The 18944-nt window shown below is 43.2% G+C and overlaps 1 protein-coding gene across 1 annotated transcript in view; it reads right to left on the bottom strand.

Annotated features, from left to right (window-relative positions):
* LOC106741484 (fringe glycosyltransferase) overlaps positions 1-18944 on the bottom strand; it is a 112166-nt gene that overhangs the window by 92741 nt on the left and 481 nt on the right. Inside the window, exons 2-4 of the mRNA XM_014613584.1 lie at positions 17723-17962; positions 9128-9176; positions 4427-4529 (exon numbers count right to left, since the gene is read on the bottom strand). Of these exons, the coding sequence (XP_014469070.1) occupies positions 4427-4529; positions 9128-9176; positions 17723-17962 (392 nt within the window). The remainder of the gene's footprint in view (positions 1-4426; positions 4530-9127; positions 9177-17722; positions 17963-18944) is intronic.

Raw genomic sequence — 18944 nt, 5'->3', positions numbered from 1 at the left:
TCGTCGGGAATTCGGTAAGCGAATTTCCCATAACAATCTGTCGTCGGTACTTAGAGCGCCTGTTTGGGCGAGCGGCTGGAACAAGTAAACCAGCGGAAGCGTGCGACGATGTATGAAAATGAGACACGAAGCGAGATCAAAGATCAGGTTTTCTATATGCGTCCCACAAGTTGCAGGATGGTGTTTATTATAATAAATTATCATAATAACACGTGCTAACATGTGATCGGTAGTTATCGGTAATCGTATGCAGCAGCTTGGTGCATACGGGAAAAAAGAAACAGTTTAATTTATTCAGCAAATTTGTAATAGTTTACTCAGCAAAATTAAACGTCACAACAGGTTTGCAGGAGAGATTACTTATCAACTTGCTGAAAAGAACAAGCCAATAATTTTTTCTAGATGTTACTTCGATTATTGCGGCAAATCATTTCACACCGTGAGCGAATTAAAATCTCCGAGACAGATTCATTAATTTTATAAAAAAATTAAGAGAAATATTACTTTAATTCAACCAAATCTTTTTTTCCATGCCACGCGAGCTTTCTATATTATTATTGCGTGGCTGAATACTGAAACTTCAAGATGCGAACGATTACGTAAAATGAATCGTCTGACCGTACCTCGAGACGTTTCTCCGACAGCTCGGGGACAAGGAGAACTTGTGTCATATCGTATCACCGGATTTTCCTCGTGGGAGGAGTTTTCAACGAGGCGCATAGATAAATCGTAAAAAAAAGGTCTCCCCACGAGCGAGAGGAAACGCCGACGAACGGACGGACGGACGGACGGCGAACACGTTAGAACGTTTAATTGGTTTACGACGAGTCGTCGCGACGGCGACGAACCATTAGGCGTGTTTTCCTAAGCGCTACCACTCTACGTAGAGATAATATTTTGGGGATGCGTAGGCTGCTGCGGAGCCGCGCACGTTAGTTGGCGTTTAGACCACCTTACGCAAACACCGAATTTTCGACGGCCAAGTCGCAGCAATAATACCGCGTTCGCAAACAACGCGGAAGCCATAAGCGAGATTTACCTGCGATCGCGTAGGGCAGGTTTTGGCCAGCGTTTGCCGCCACGGGACGACCGGACTCCCTTTTCATCGCCGCCGTCTCCGTTTTCTCCCTGCTCGAAAAACGCGCCTATGCAAATCCATTAACTCCCGGACAAGGGGCAGCCCAGCACTCGTGCATACCGTCCCCGCGTGATTTTTCAAGATTCCAAAGGATTTTGACTTAACTATTAACGGGGAAAATATCGTAAGAAGTACCACAAAATTTTGTAACACCGGACCATACCGGGATTGTGACTAAAATTATGTGTATTGTAATCTTTGGTGATGTGTACAAATAATATACGTCACTAAAGATTATAACACATATCATAATTTCAGTCATAATTCCGGTATGATCCAGCATTGCAAAATTTTGTAGTAATTTTTACTATAATATTTTCTCCGTGTATTTATTAACGCTTCCTGAAAATCTTTAGAAAAGCCGATACAATACGGATCACACTAATTCTGACGCAGATTCCAGAGGTTCATTCCTGAATAAATTGGTGCTTTGGATCAGCAAACTTTTCGACTAAATTAATGATCTAAAATAAAAACGTTTCAGTGATCAGACAAGAACACTGGCCGGTTCAAAGCGCAAGTTACTCGGAAAGTGAATCCTCCAAAACGAATGTCGAGAACAAGATCATTCGTGTTGTATAAATTGTTCTAGAAATTTACCACGCTCTCTTATTTATAAAGAAGTAGAATAGAATTTAAAAGCGTTTTAGAAAAAGGTGTCTCTAAGAATTGGAACGACGATTGGTACTCCAAGGGTTGCCATTCGGCAGGTACGAAACAGGTACGAACCCGAAATCCGCATGCAGCGAGGGTTTAACGACGTCTTTTCACTTCCCGAGGAATGCGTTGTTCAGGGCGAGGGTGTGATACCTGCGTCTATCTCGCTCAAGGGCAAAGAAAACAAAAGTTCATCCTACAAACCCCAAAATTCGTATCTAAACCCCTACAATAAGGCAATAACCAGAAACGAGGTCGTCACGGAACAAAAGGCCAAGGGGAAACTGTCACAACTAAAAAAATAGAAATCTTTTTTCAAAGGCAGCCCGATGATCTACCTCTGAAAATGGACCGTCGTAATTGCAAGGCGCCCAGTCGGATCCCCGGGCACAAAAGCCGACGGGAACGGAGAGAAAACGCCGGGGAGTTATCACCGTTAGCTCTGTGTTCGCAACCACCGAGAGCCATCGAAGATGAGGGATCGAGCGAGAGTTTGCGAGCATTCCTCGCGTTAGGGTATCGAATTGATTCGGATTCCTCGACGCATACCGAACTTGATCCCATTCCTAGTGTCGAGGCTACACGCGAGCGGCGACGGCGGTGGCGGCTACGACGCATCGGTATCGTGTATCAATCTCATGAGGAAGAAACATTTAATATCATCTCTCGCCGATAATAGATTCATCTACCTGCGCCTACCCGCCTACCCGCGCGTAATCTACCGCACGAATCTCCGGTGCGGAAATGTCAACGTATACTCGCGTCGCGCGTCCGGAAAGGAACTTAAGTTCGTTGTGTGCATTGTCCCGACCGTGGAGGAGCTGTATATACTGGCTGACGCGTATAAGATCGACGCGTTATCGGAGCGGATATCGACGTTACTGTTATCGAGGCACTCTCGGTCGGATAGCCGAACCGGTAATGGAGACCCGCGCGCAGCTTATTGGAAAAGAAAAGAACGAAGACACGCGCAGTGATAACCCCGACGTCGGATAAATCTGCCCCTCCCTCCCCCCGGGGATATTTATTTGTCCAAGCGGCGATATACCGTGTGTCCTCACATCCGGCTTCTTATCGGATCGCTGTCTGCGCGCCCGAGATCGGCGCCGAGATGATTGTTAGGAGAACAAGTCGTGAGGACAACGATATCGTCGCCCGCGTCGGATCATCACTCAAGCTGATCTTATTAGTAGTACACTGAATGCGCGACACGAGCGATGCAGAATTGCAAAAAAGGATAACAAACGGTGAAATCGCTAACAACTTTTTGTCCCGGGCGAGTTCTCTCCTTCTTCTTCTTCTTCTACGAGAGAAGTTCACGCTTCGCTCGCCGAAGCGTTTCGCCCGCGTACGTTATCGTTTTTATGCTGCTTACGTGTTAAATGGATTATATATATATATATATATATATATATATATAACATGATATATGTATCGAGGCGGCATTTACATGCAGATGACCTGAATAACAAATTTCTGATAGATGCAGCTTTATCACATATTGAGAAGAGAACGAAAAAAATCGACTTCAAATTTATCGAACAATGGACTTAAGAGAACTTCTTACGTTCACAATTTGAACGATTCATTCTAAATAAAAATTATTACTTGTACGTTTCTGAGATACTTCGTAAAATAAAGCCGCACTGATGCATAAATGCTCATACACCGTACACACACGTGTATTGAATAAGGTCCAGAAACTTTTCAATACATGTTCCAAGGTAAATCTTAAGCGCAGCGGCCATGCCGGCAACATAAAGAGCGTATAGAAAATCAACCTATTGCGCCCTTCGGCCGATGAGAGCATCAATTAATTAGCCGTGTAATTTCTAATTGACGAAAATAACTTACCGTGAAAGACGCGCGCGTATACCTGAGTCAAAATTTTGATTCTACATTAATCTTGAAAATTCCGCCGATCTTGAACGACCAATGGAGAATCTCGAAGTTTAATATTGGTCTTGTTTACACCGACCGTTCTGTACACATACCGATTAACAATTTTATCCTGAATTTTCACCTTTATTTTCACGCGTATATCTAAACAACGGTGTATTTAATTGAATTGGACGATACGTCTTCGTAATCCATATTATATCACCTTAGCACATCGTTGTCTACATACATCGTCGAAATTGAAGTAATCCGATAGAAAGTTACTATGCGCGCGTACGAAATAACCAGTGTAAACTAAGTTATTATACAAGCTTTCTTGCGATACAACCGGTTACTAAGCTCGTGAAATATAATATACTTCATATAATATATACTTCATATAATATATACTTCATATAATATATATATTAATAAATGGAGAAAAGACGATAAATATTTGTAATATCAAGATAGAACAATAACTTATAAAATGTTGTCTCCAGATTTTCAATTGGTTCTTCAAGTTCGAAGGATTTACAGCAGAGTCAACGTAGAACAAAAATTTCGATTTGGAATTGTTACCATAATTTTAATGCCAACAGGTAAAAAATTTTCGAAACAAATTGTATTTAATTTACGTCTACATTTTCAATAGATTTATTCAAACTTTTGTTGATGTTAGTATCTTGTTAGCGTTAATGCTCAATATGACGCGTCTATTAAAATTTCATAGTTTGAAAAAATATTACTCACTTTCGGTTGCTGGCGAGGAATCGGTCGAATTCGACGGACATCTTGCAGCAGAGGGCCCGCCGATTGTGCGAGGAGGAGCACTTGGTGTCGATCATATGGCCGTCTGAAAGCAAAGGGAAGGAGTTGAACGCGGGGTGGGCGTGCAATTAATTAAGAGGTTAATAATCATCCTCGTGAGCCGCTGCTACGGCGGTCTAATTAATTCGGGCTGATGGTTCTCGCTTCTTCGGGAGCGCTACCACCGCCTCGATGGGAGGATATATCGCGATCAAAGATACACACGCATACACGGAGTATTCCTTGCCAAACAATCGAGATTAGAAACATAATCGTCTTCAAATTTAATTTAATTTTAGATTCGAGACTTATAGAAATGAAGGAAAACATATATAAAAATTGCTACTAACTTTACATCACAGTAAAGTCATCCGTTGACATTGTTGATTGTAGCGGTAATTTTCTAAAAATACATAATTGTGCAACGTAAAAATACGTGTAAAAATATATTCTGTATATCATACAGAAAACTTCGCAAGATGTGAAAGAGAGAGAGAGAAATGAATCAACTGAATTCTTTGATGTAAACGATATTTCCCGGCGCGTCGTTACACGCGAGATTTCCGGCGCGAAGTTGTCAGCATCCACACCTGGGCAAACCGCGAAGGGTGGATCGAGTTCGAGTCAGGTAGGAACGGTAATGAGAAATGGCCAACGCGGAGGTGCAAACCGGTGCAGAGCGCGTGGTGAGGTCAAATGTCGGACGGTGCCCGAGGGTTCGCGTGCTCATCCCTCCTCCTGCGTCCTTCCGTACCCGATATTATCCTCCTCGGGACTCGCGTCCACCCACGCTCCGCTGCCTCCGCTCGTGACTAATGCGCGGCCCGAGTTATGAGCGGAGAATGAAATAATGTCGAGTTTATTAAGGAGCGCCCGTGCGCCGTAATGATCCGCGTGAATTTCGTCATTTCTTTCGGATCATCCACGACCGCTCGTTCGTCATGCAAATGAGTCCCCGATCTTGCCCTGAGACGTGTTTTGGACCTGCGTAATTAGGAGAATTCAGAGAATTTCGGAACAATCTACTTTATCTAAGAGAAAATAAAGGCATAATTAAACAACGCAGGGAGATATTGATCATATCGATCAAATTATCCTGAAAAATGCAAATTATTTTTCGGCTTTTAATCCATTCGAGACCGATCACACACCGTGTGTGCAATGGATTTACGTGGCTATAAAACTGGTTGCACACCGTGTGTGCAATGATAATGAAGAGCAATTATCACTCATTCTGAGTGAAGTGGTCGTCGAGATAAGATTTGTTTTGAATTAAAAATATCTGTGAAGTATAGAAAAACAAAATTTGGCATTAGTTTTAAAAAACTTAATTGGAAAACCCCGAGACAGAAGGTCGACAACACTAGAAACAAATGATCGCTTACCTGAAATTTTACCAAGAAACAAAAATAGGAAAGTACAAAGAAAGATTTGCCGACAATGCTACAAAGAAGGTAAATATAGGCGTAGTAATTACTCTTCTCCAGCTTGTGTCGGTAATCCTGGATTATGTTTGGGAGACTGTTTCAAGCGCTATCATAAACCAACCAATGTATAATTACTTTATGATCAGTGTACTATTTTCTAAAAATGTATTTACAAATTATATTTTCTTTTTCATTACTGAGTTACATTACTTTATTACCTTTAGACATTTTTCTAAAAATTCATTCCTCGTTTATATTATTTTCTTCGTTACTTAATTTTATTTTTTTGGCTTTTTACTATTTCTTAAAAATTTTCTTTGCATTATATTCTGTTCTTCATTATTGAAAGCAAAATAACGATTTTATGTTATCTAACTATTTTTGACATAAATGTTTATCAATCTTAATGATGTATTTTTATTTTACTTTACATTGCACACATGGTGTTCAATCTGCTCCCCGCAATAAAAATTTTCTGCGAAGCGAGCTGCACACACGGTGTGCAATCATCTTATTTGTGCGAATTGACTTACGAATTCGGTGATTTCTATAGTAAACAAGTTTTTTTTCATTAAAAATAAACAATACAAAGAAAAAAAAATTTCGCTCCTGGGGACCGTGTTCGAAAAAATTCGCCGTCTCGAATGGGTTAAGTTAAACGACTGTTCACCTTGAAGAAATACATTCATTGGAATAATTGCACTGTTCTCTCTCTCGCGCGCGAATTTTTCACCGTCCGCACATTTATCAGCCGAAACGCGGAAATCAGCTAATAAGTCGTCAGATTTCAAGTTTATCTCGTAAATCACGCGTTGATCGTGCGCACGCGTTATCATTTTTCACTCGATCAACGGTTTCATTCCGTTACAGAGATTAATGCGCGCGCAACGATATCGCGATAAAGCTACTTTCTCTTTTGCAATTCCTGCGAACACGGCGAAGAACGGACCGCGGTTGTGCATCCAAAATGATCGAAACAGCACGAGCGAAGACTCGCTTCTCACCTCGTCCGCCGCACGATATACTATTCGCGTTCGCGGCGCATCTTTCCGCCCTTCGCCAGCCGTCTCTCATCATCCGTTTTCTCCGCCTCCTCGTCATCTGCATCCGCGCCCGAGGGTGCAGTTGGTATGCGCTATAGTAAGCCGGCAACGATTTCGCCGGTTAGAATTCGCCGTTGCAGTTATTATCCTCGGTGCTCGCTACTGACTCACGCGCGAATATAAAGCGTCAGGCGGATGCAATTTTAAATTGCAAAGAGAAAGGAAAGAGAGAGAAAGAGAGAAATATATCGAGCGACGACACGAGGACATTTCATTAATACGTTCCGACTGGAAATAATCTTCGGGGATGCGAATATATTCCTGCTATCCGTTTTCAATGAGATATCGCGTTTTATATCCTCCGTCGCGCGTCATCGGTGAATTCACTCGAGAGAACTGCGATTAATGAGCGAGCAAACAAGCAGTTTTGTGTAATTACTTTCAATGCGCTGCTTAATAGTTAAAACAGTTTTAATATGCTCGCGCGTCATCAATATCGCGTGGTACTAATTCCAAGTACCCGATGTTAAGTTCTAAAGTTTTGCATGTAGGGCGGCTATCGACGCGATCGATTGATCGATCGATCACTCCCGCGGGCTCGTGCAGCGTGCATGCACGTCGGAGAGCTCGCGCAAACCGGTCGTATGCAGAATCTCGCCAAGTCAATTCGAGCGGCTCGCCGCACACGTGCCCTCAGCTTGCCTCTCTCTTTCGCTCTCTTTTTCACTCGAGCGTTCCTTTACGTTTTATTGGATATCCGGTATCTCGATCAACGGATAATTAACTGATACCGACGCGTTAACTTATTCACGACATAGAGGAAACGATAAACGATTCTCAAATAAGACGTTTTCCTTAACAAAATCAGCCGAGGTAGACAGCCAGTGTTTCTACAACTATTTTTCTTTTATTCGTAAACGTAGTAAATTCTATGTAAGAGATGTAAGAAACGATGTAATGTAAACTATGTAAGAGATGTAAGTACGAAATGAAAGTTATAAAAGCAAGATTCGAGGCTGTGTGCGTATATGTGCGTGCATGTACGTATTTATATATTAATTCGGCCAAACTCAGTTTTCTAGATTTACGACGGATTAGATGCGCGGATTTAGTAAGTTAGCCAGGTTCCGCTAAATTACCAAAACCCACCCACGATTAATTCAGGTTAACCCAAATTAACCGGTTGATTAAAGTTGACTGCTAAATTTGCGATACGCCGCGTCCCGTAATATTAAGTACTAAATAGAGCGGATATATAGAGAAATGATATTATTTTCTCGTTGTTTTGACGCTCCAGGCACTTACCCAAATAAACCGCACCTTAATCCGATCCTGAGAGCGAGACAGAGCGGCAGATATGACTTAAAATTTCGAAATGATTGACGAGCGACTCGGCTTCTACGAGCGGACGAGACGAGCTCCTGCACACGCGCTCGTTTCGCCAGCAATTATCGCATAAACGAGGGTGGCCATTAAGGCCCGCCGTCGTAATTATCCGTGCCTCGTATTACACGAGGGATATACGTATACTTAGCCCGGGTTTCTTTTTTAATAGAGCCATTTGTACGGAAAATGTTTACGCGCTCACGCATCGACAGGTGTTCTCACGATCTCGAGATTGTCGAATCGCCGGAATTAAACGGGACAACGTCGCTGCGATCATTTTTCGCACAATTCTATCAAATATATATATATTAATTTAATTTCAAATATATATATACTAATCCCGCGGATTCGCAACCGGTTGTGACGAGTAATCTTAGTAAATGCACAAAATTACAACCGTAAATCGATCTCAGAATTGCCTTATAAGTCTCGCCGCTAATCTACAAATCTTGGCAGGACCAAAGGATTGATCTCATGGCGGCAAACTGAGAGAGTTCATTATTTTTCCATTAGTCACATCTTTAGATATATTTTAAGGGAATCATGTTCTCTATGTTGGAATTGATTTTTGTGACGCATTAATCAAGTACGATAACTGCGTTACATATTTACTTGTTCAATTTCTAGAAGGAATTATAGGAAAATTTACAAAATTTTTGATAAAAAATTACAGCGTGTGTAGCTGAACGACAGACAGATCCAAATAGCTGGACAATTCGCTAATATTTTTTTACTCTGTACTTGCCGAGTAAGATTGAAGGAGATTGTACGATAAAAGGTTTACTCACTGGTCTGATTTTGGAAATACGGATCCTCCCTGTCGGTGAAAAACCAGGTCTGTAAACAGAAACAAAAGGGTATCATGTTATATTTTGATCACACACCACTGCCTTTCTCAACCGACGCGGCGCGCGCAATCGCGCTGCGGCACGTACGCACTTGATTGTTTACCACAGACCATCTCGGCAAACAACACGCACCACGTATCGATCGTAAATTCCAGTCCTTTTCTTATCCCTTCGAAGCGGGTCGCTCCATTCGCGTCAGTTACACGCAATAAATCCACTAACCTTGGGGCACTTTGCGTCGCTACGATATTTCTCCCATCTATATTCACGAAAGGCCGAAATCGCACTGACAACTTCGGGACAAAAACAAATATTCCGTAGGAAACGAGTCACGCATAATGTTCCGACTTTGCTTTGTATTTACGATTGTTTCCGATCGCGCGCCAGCAATACGTCATACAATTAAAAAAGTTTCATCGGCCACTTCGATAGCGACACTCCTGTTATTGCCATCCCGTATTCGCGGTAATAACTGCAAATTCTTTATATAATTTCGTAAACTAGAATCCCGTAGCTATGAGCTATAAAATGGTGCAAAACGCACAATATAGAATTTCTGAACGCATCTAATATTCAACAGAAAAGTTTATCTTCTGAGAAGTGAGAAACAAATTTTCCTGTTGGGTACGGTTGCGTTGCGAAAGTATTAGATAAAAAAAAATATTGCAACTTTTCTTTGCCTCTGACTATACGAGTATATATATACTTCCAATCGGAACTTTAAACTACACAAATTTCTCATGTATTCCGTCGTATTAGAAAATTTACATCAAAGTAGCGAAAGAGAAAGAAAGAGAGTGAGTTGAAACGCTTCGTCGTTACGTTCAAGCGGCCAGACGTTACGTCGTTGCCGTTGAAACTTCCCATTTGTATCTGTCGTATCGAATCTCCTTCCGTGGCAGTTGCATCTGGACGAACGTATCTCGGCGTCGTTACGTTACGATCGCCGTACACCGCACGTGTTAAAGTAGTCGCTTATTTTTAGTTCCCAAGAGTAGTTCCCTTCAGGAAGTGAACGAGCAAGAACGAGCGAAAGGGGATGGTGCTCCAGACGTCAGAAGCATTGTGTCCCGATGATTTTCACGCGGACGACGTTTCACGCCGCCGCTCGTCGTCCTAGGCCGGCCCAGGAAAAGAAAGAAAAAAAGAGACAGAGAGAAAAGGTTGAGGAATTTTCACGAGGAAATTGTCGGCGTGAGGCAATTTCGCCCGCGTAATTTTACACTCGCCGCTTTCTCCGCACGAACGACTAACAATCGCGCGAGCGGCGGCGCACTGCGGAATTACAAACTAATTATCCCGATATTTTACGTCGTCCTGACGTGCGTTCATTAAACGAGCGGGCGAATTGCGCATCGCCACCGCCGACATTCGGTCTGTTTTAATTAGAACGAAATTAAATCGCTTACCTTGGATGGATAACGGTCGGCTAACAGTGATAAATAAATCACTGCGTGATTTAATCGATGACGCAATTACCGGGCAAAATTTGGTAAAAGACGCGTAAGTCAGTCAGTCAGTCAATCGCATTGAATTCTATATTATGTTGGAATGCTAAATATCATATTAAGAAGCCAAAAGGATACAGGAGGCATAAGTACTATTTCCTTCTCTGTCTAGTGATTTCTGACTGGCCAATGATTATCTATGATCTTTTCTACAGACATCCGAGCGTACTAATTTACTTATGGAAGGTGATGTTCGAACCGTATTGTTCATAGTTTTTACAATTTTTTATCGCGCAGAACTTCAACATTCTTTTGTTTATCCTGTTCTTTCTCAGTAACACCACAATTTTATCAATTACGGAGATTACCAATGCGATGCTTGGAATGAGCTGATATTTTCAACTGGAATAGTAGTATTAGGAAAGGATACAGATAGTACTTCTCTCGGTCGCCCGTTTCCTCCTATGGCAACTAGCATTCCAGTGTAATATAGAGTTTAGTGATCAATCGCGACGCTATCCGGGGAGTTTTACCGGTAGGTCGCAAAACAAAAACGTAAACTTGAGACGCGGCTGACACGGTTCGATCACGGGTTCGACGACACTTTTCCGGATGTCGCCATGGCGGATGTCCGGGGGATCAAATGCGACGAATATAAAAATAGCGCGTGCAACGAGAGGCGTTACAATTGCGACGACAATTTATCTGAGGCATGCGGATAGAGAAAAAGAGGGAGACCGGAGGACTCGTCAGCGTTCCCAGAAAGAACACGAATATCCGGCAACGAGTGAGTACGTCGTGTACAAAAATAAGAGACGAGCGAGCGTGTGTCGCGATGACGTCAGTGGCACCGGCGTCGCATTACATCGACATAATTGCATTAATCCGGCGCGTACGCCGTACTTAACGCGCGTCGTCGTCGTTAAGCTGATCTTCGGTCTTTTCGCGGGAATTCGTTGAGTCCGCCCGAACGTTCGGTCACTCGGCTCGTGAGTCGCTTCACGTACCGCGATATAACTACCATAGTTTGTGGATATGGGGAGGGTAAAGCCGTATTAAGAGCCGCTCGTTATGTTTAATTAGGCGCGACGAATTCGTCTTGCCGCGAGGAGGAGAGTTGCACGATCGCCCCACCTACGCGAAATGAATGTCGTAGTCCGCCGGCAATCTCTGAAGTGGCGAAAATTACGAGGGAGTGTATATTGTGAGCTGCGAGTTTCGTAAAATTCGTGGCCCGTGCTTAGGAGAAAATCAATTTCCAAATTGAATAGACGTGGTCGACGTCGATCAATGTAAATGCCCGGTGAAATTCGTAACAATCGACTGAATGGAAGACAAAAAGGGCTATACAATAAATCAATGGAAGTAACTCGAGTAATGGAAGTAAATCGAGTCGACGAATTCAATTTTGAGGGCTGTATGCGGCGAACTAATCGCTTTAATCTTTTCAGCCAAATTTTGGCGTTTTTTTTTTATCTCTGACTCGTATGTAATACGCTCGGAATTTAATATCGCGAAGCGATATCTCAACATATTATCGATCGTCTGATTTATTTAACCTTCCGACTCGCCAGGGCTCTGTATCAACGATGAATTGCGACGAAGAGATGGCAATAAATCAATAAATAAGTAGAAAGAAAAATAAATTTATACGACGCTGCGAGGAAATAATTCTTCACGTCTGATGCGCGTAGATCTTACGAACCTCCTTCGTGGCACGCCGAATTCTCCACGCTCATATCGTAATCTTCAATCAGGGAGGATTGGATAAATATCGTTCAGCGGTGGCGCGTCGATTGTATCGCATATATTGGGCCAATTGAAAACTACAACCGGCGGCTCGCCGCGCACAAAAGAGGGCCAATGGAAATTAAGAGAAAATAATTCGCCGAAGCGCGAGCGAGCTCACATCGGCGCGCCGCGCGAAATTGCCTCGGGGTCTTTTAAGAGTTGCTTAAATAACCGAAGTAATCGACCAATTATCCGAAGCCAGTTCCGACCGGTGGAACGACCTTCGTAGATTGGGGGATTGCAGTATCGGCCGAGTCATTCCGAGTAACGACACCGGCTCTCGACCCACGGGATCCACAATCCGGGTCCTTTTGTGGATCACGAAAATTTGTGCCTAACCGTGTTCACACCTCGCCTAATGACACCGCCGCCTAATGACACGATAATCGGACGGCATGACTCGGTCGAATCTTAAAGAGATGGTACGAGGAAATTCCGGACGAATTTGTACTCCGGCGGGAACGCTCAGAGCAAACCCGGAGGAAAAATATCCCGAAGATTACCGGTGAGCAAAAAATAATCGAGGTAAAGTTACGGAGGTTTAATCACTGGCCGAGAAAGAAAGAGAGAAAGAAAGAGAGAGGTTGATGCAAATGAGGAGCTTCTAGAGTACGCTTAACTAGCAAAAACTGATATCTTTACTCAATCTTCAGCGTGATCTGCTTCCCCCGTTAATTTACTTCGATGGGATTTCGTTCGAGTTTTAATTGCCTACGATGTGTATAACGGTGATTAATAAGAGTCTTAAACGAACGATGAAGTCGATCGAGGAGATTATAACTGATATTAGGTGTTTGGAAAGCATTCTGCGCGGTAAACGATCGCAAGGTGCATCATTACGCGTTCTCGAGCACGCGAATCTTTGTCAGCGCTATCAAACCGGGATACATCGCCAACGAAAGACGAAGCGAAAACGATTGTTTCCGCGGTTTCCGGAAGGCGGGTCTCTCGGGAGAGCAATTCAAATGAACCGTGCAGGTATTAACGACTTGACCCCATTATCGCGTCGCATAAAATGCCGGGCACGTAAAAACGAGAAAAGAAGTAAGTGGCGAGGTGTATAAATGCGGCCATTAAAGGCCATCAACAACGCCGCGAAGGGGTAGTCGAAGGGAGAAAGGCGAATATATAGGGATCGCGCGCCGGCAGTAAACGCTCAACCAATGTTCCTCTTCAATGGAGCGCGTTATTAAAAGGCATCATCTTGCGATATACGACGTATTAATAATCAAAACATCGCGACCTACCGCTCGACGCCGTTCAATTTAGGAGAGGAACGTAGGAACGCCTTAAATGTGAACCTGTCGACCCTTTATTGAGTCTCGGGGAGATTTATTTGCCGGACGCGAGAAGAATTTACGGGCGAAAGTGGTGACTAAAGATGACAAATAAAATCGCGCGTGGGATGTTGAAATGCGAAATCGCGCACCGTCTTTTATCTTGCAGTTTCACTTTTGACCCGGCACATTATTTTCCTCAACCACTTTCCGAGTCCCTTGCAATAAAATCTCGCTCGAAACGAATGAAAATTCACTCCAAGCCGATGATGAAATTATTATATTTTAGAGTGGCTTCTTAATCCGCACGAGTGAATGTTTCAATCGGTGAGAATAAATTTTTTTCATCTGTTAGACGATGGAGCATTTCAATTTCGAAGGGAAATATTTAGTCGACGCGATTCAAAGTGGAAAATTCGCTCAATATATATAAAATCATTCGAATTCAAACGACTCGACTATCTTCGAGTGGAATTTCATTTGAAGAAATTTAGAGAGCACAACATTCATCTTGCTCGAGATTTGTAATACGTGCGCAATCTTCGCTAAGATTGCCCGTTTTGAAACCCAGAGAAATCTCACGAGCATACGATCTACATTTCCAAGGATGTATTGCCCCGCAGATAATTCGAAAAGAAGCCGATCTACATTTTCAAAGCGTATTGCCCCGTGGATAATTCGGAGCCTCGGGCAGATGGCCGAGCTCCTACCCGAGTCTATTATCTAAGCTGCGCGATAAATCACCGAACGTAAATTGGATCGTGAATTTTTAATTCCGCATGGAAAAGCAACGGGCTTCGTGATCGTTCGAGATTAACGTATCATTTTTATTTATTTTTCCTTTCATCGTTGTCGCTCGGCAAACGTGTGTACCTACTGTTTTATTAATATTTAGAACACTTCGGAATTTCAATAAAAAAAAAAAAGAAAAAAAATCAACAAACTGTATCTCTGTTTCGAAAGCAAATATTGCATTTGATTAATTGTGAAATCAAATGACTGCAAATAACGAAACGAATCGTCCGGAATCAACGCTTTTTGCAGCACAGAAATGTTCTTTCATTCGATTTATACGTACTCGCAATCCGAATGCTTTGAATTTCTGCACCAACGAAAATACGAAAGTCAATAACGATCCAGATTTTTCTCTCTTTCTCTCTCTCTCTCTATCTCTTTCTTCTCCTCTACCTCTCATCCGCGAACGAAAGCACCGTCGTTCCAGCCGATTCGCGGGATTGCGGCGCATCGCTTAATTATCGAGAAAGAAGGAACGAAAAGGTGAGTTCGTCGGGAATGCTCTCCTCGTGGGTGGACTAAGTCGGCTAACGCGGAGGTCGCCGGGGTCGGAGGTAAGTCGTGAGATCTTCCCACGAAACACAAACGACGCCGTACACACGACGCCGGACAGAGACTTTTATTATTCCCACCGCCCTTTTTCACAGCTCGCGCCGCGCGGAAAATGCGTACCGAGTCACGAGTAACGACGTACGACGCGATGAAAAAGCGTGAGATCGACGGGGAGAAAGAGAGGAAGAGAAAAAGAGAAAGTAATCAGGGGATACGAAGCGAATTAAGAGACCGCAGTGCGCCGTGAGAATTATGAGCTGTTTAAATACCGACAGTAAAAAAAAAAATTATTCTAAGATCTATTTTAGTCGAGATGAAAAATACGCGAAAAATATTCGAAAACAACCGCCTAAATTACTTTTCGTAATTTCCAACTTTGAGTCATTCGATCGCGAAGACAACAAGCGAAAAATGTTGACGCGTTAGATTGAACTAAACTTCGTTCAAGTATCACTGATGACGAATTAATAAGGATAAATATAAAAAGTCGAGAATTTTAACAGGCACGAAATTACGATGATGAACGCGTCCAATTGCAGTTTCCTATTTTTGCGCCGTGAAAAACGGGGATCAACGCACGAGATCTCGGGAGACGAGTAAGCGAATCGAGCGTGAAATCAGAAATCCGATGGACGGAATCGAGTCAGGATATTGACGAGCGACACGAGGCGGCGACTCTCGCGGACCTTCATTCCCCTTAGGAGCGTAGCAGGTGAGAGAATCAACCTTGCGGGACTACACAGGAAACGCGCGAACTCGTGCAAATCCAGGTAGCAATTACCTGGAGGGAACGGTATATTAACCCGGAGAAATACGGAAGGACGCGGGAGCCGCTGGCACACGAGCGTCGTCGTCGTTATTGCGTTATATTGTGTTGTTGTTTCTTTGTCAGGTGCAAGAATCGTAGTGATGTACGAGAAGTTCTCAAGGTTTCCTTATGGGAGTTTAATTACCGTTTCTTCAAAAAATACTAACTTCGCTGTCGATTCGTGCGCTCGTTAAAGCCGAACAGTACTTAATTCCTCCTCGTAAGTGTGTAAATTATGGAGAATTATACTCGAATGTAATTGCAACGATACACGATAACGTAAATTATATACATGTTTTGAAATACATGTTCGAAAGAAGAAGAGAGAGATGAGAGAGATATCGACTTCGTGCGGCTGGAACAATTTAGAAAGCGTCGGATCACCGGCGGTTCGTACATTTATTGATTCACGTATAAATATAGAAATTCTCGCGTTTCCTCCTCGGGTTCTCGTGAAATATAAGTCACCGCTGAAAACGGCAGTTTCCGACTTTAAATCGATCGCATGGCCGACAGTATTGTTCCCTTTCGGTTTGAAGTGTCAACTTTTTGCCAAATTTCCCGCGAATCAAGATTCACGAATTACGCGAGTACTTATGCGATTATTTACGAAGGTAACGGATGAGAGAGATCGCGCGCGGGAAGGAGGAACGGAAGGAGTCCCATTCCCACGGCGTGAGAGCTCGCGAATTCATCGAGCGGATCTTCGGCGACACGGTCTCTGGTGAAGTACGCGCGAATACGCCTCAGTCCACGCGAATACGCTTCGATACCCTCGGATAGGGCTCAACGAGTCGTGCACAAAGTGTGGCCTATTCTGCTCCCCGGGAAAAGCGTGTAGATGAATCTCTCGCGCGGCGATGAAGGCGCCGCGATAAGACTATGCGTACATTTATCACGCCTTAACACGATTAACCCTGCTTCCTCTTTTACGAGTGATGATTCCCGTAAACTTCGCGAGTATCCGCGATTGTTACGAGCCCGTTATACTCCCGAGATACCTCGCTCTAATTCTTCATTATGCGAGATGCCTCGTTATTTAATTAATCGATGATAATTAAAATAGCGGGCCTCGTATTATTTAGCTGCGCCTCTCAATTACGCAACGTTCACATGTTGTTATTTATATTGATATAAATATCGTAAATATATTTACGTGTAATAAATTTCATACGATGTGACAATTTTATCTAAGTTTCACGTAACATTTGTATATCAATACTCGATCGCATGCTACTTGTACATAGGTTCAATATCTCGGGTCGTCTTAAATCTAAAATCAGTAGTTTATTCTTATCAGTAACGACGAGAATCTGTAGTTGCTGCACAGGATGCCCGATCAGTATGATATTTCGAAGGGAGATCTTGCTCTATATGTAACATATTTCTTGAGGTATGATTTCAACTTTGCGACATTTCAATATTTAACGCATTATAATATAACATATAACATTCAGAGTCGACGAACGAGGATATTATTACTCACGAGTGTGAAAGATACTCATGAAAAGTTAACGAAAGTTAATGAAAAGTTATTATTAAATACGCTCACCATGAGCGAGCAGAGGAGCCAGTTGAATCTGATTGACCCCACGATTGGCGGTTCAGCGCAGACCCGCGATGATTTTAACAATGACGCGATAACATTTACGAAGCGAGTGAAATTAGCTCGTCGCGCAAAGTGGATAACGTTGCGAAATATCGAATACCGGAGTATCGGATGATATTTCGAACACGACGCGCTGTGTTCATCGTAAAGCAGCCATCCTCGGAGCCAAAAAACGGGGCGAGCAGCTCCGATCAATCCGAGATATCGAAATTACACGGGTCCACGAGGCATGGCGGGGCAGAAAATGGGGCTCACCTGATTCTTGGCGAATTGAAACCACGTGGCGATGATGACCGGCAAGCGCGAGTGATGATAGTGTTTGGTGGTCTTCACGCTGATAAACACGTCGTCGAGGTTCGTGGCGTACGGTGCCATCGTCGCCGTCGCCACCGGCGGCGTCACCGGCGGCGATTCCTCGCTGATTATCCTCCTCGACGCGGGTGCTTCCACTATCACGCTTCTGCTCACTTCCGCGACGTTAACCTCGTCGATCCACTGTAACGAAACAAATGCATTAGCGAGAAAAAGGCATTAGCAGTCAATATCATCGGGTATGTTCGCTTTAACTGAACTGTGTTGCGCTGAAACTTCATTTTCCTTTCACTGCTAGATTATGCATTTGTTTCATTCTAAGGGCAAAAAGAGTACAATCCAGCTATCGGCTAAAACAAACAAACCTAATTCAAGCTATGAATGTGCGGACTGCTATGTCGATTTCTATTGTTTCCAGAATCGAGATCTCTGTCGTAGCCATGGAATCATCTTCTTCAAACCCAAACTAATCGTACCTTGTATGTAACTTAACGAGACGCAATAATAGATCTGTTCTTTTCCGCCCAACTGTGTGTACACTTATAGAACTTAAACAGAACCCAGATAACATAAGACGTCCTAAGACGTCGTAAAGATGTCTTTTAGATATATGTGTTGTTTGGGAGACAGATATACAGTTAAGACTTGGTGAGAGAAAAAGGAAAGGATGCAACTGACCCGAAAACGAAAAGGAACAGACCTGACATCGCGACATCGATGATTGCACTGCATTCAACGGTTAAACATCAACGGCTCTTGAAATTCATTTTCTAACCGTAATCGCCGCCTTAAGAACATTCACGCACTGTTCGCGTATCATAAGTTATCGCGTCGACTGATGCTTCGGAGGACGAGGAAAACACGAGATCACCGGAGTTTCGCGATGAGAAACCCGCGAGAATCTCCGCACAACGGAACATCCGACGATCGCCGATACTACGCGACGGTTAGGCTAACTTCACGTTCCACGCTTTCATCCTGAAAGCGTCGTTCTGTCTTCATTTCTCATTACATGCTGAAGGAAGATAGAACAGCTGAAAAAAAATCGTAAAGACGTCTTCGAGGCGACTAAGACGTCTTTCAGATATATACGTTGCGTGGGAAGCTTTCAGCAGGAAAGCGTGCAGGACGAACTTGGCCTTAGATGGTCCGTCGTGCGAGGGCA

The sequence above is a fragment of the Dinoponera quadriceps genome, unplaced genomic scaffold (assembly GCF_001313825.1).
Source record: "Dinoponera quadriceps isolate SergipeBrazil2010 unplaced genomic scaffold, ASM131382v1 scaffold71, whole genome shotgun sequence".
Lineage (NCBI taxonomy): Eukaryota > Metazoa > Arthropoda > Insecta > Hymenoptera > Formicidae > Dinoponera > Dinoponera quadriceps.
Note: the sequence above shows the minus strand (reverse complement) of the source record. Positions and strands in the feature narration are given on the sequence as shown.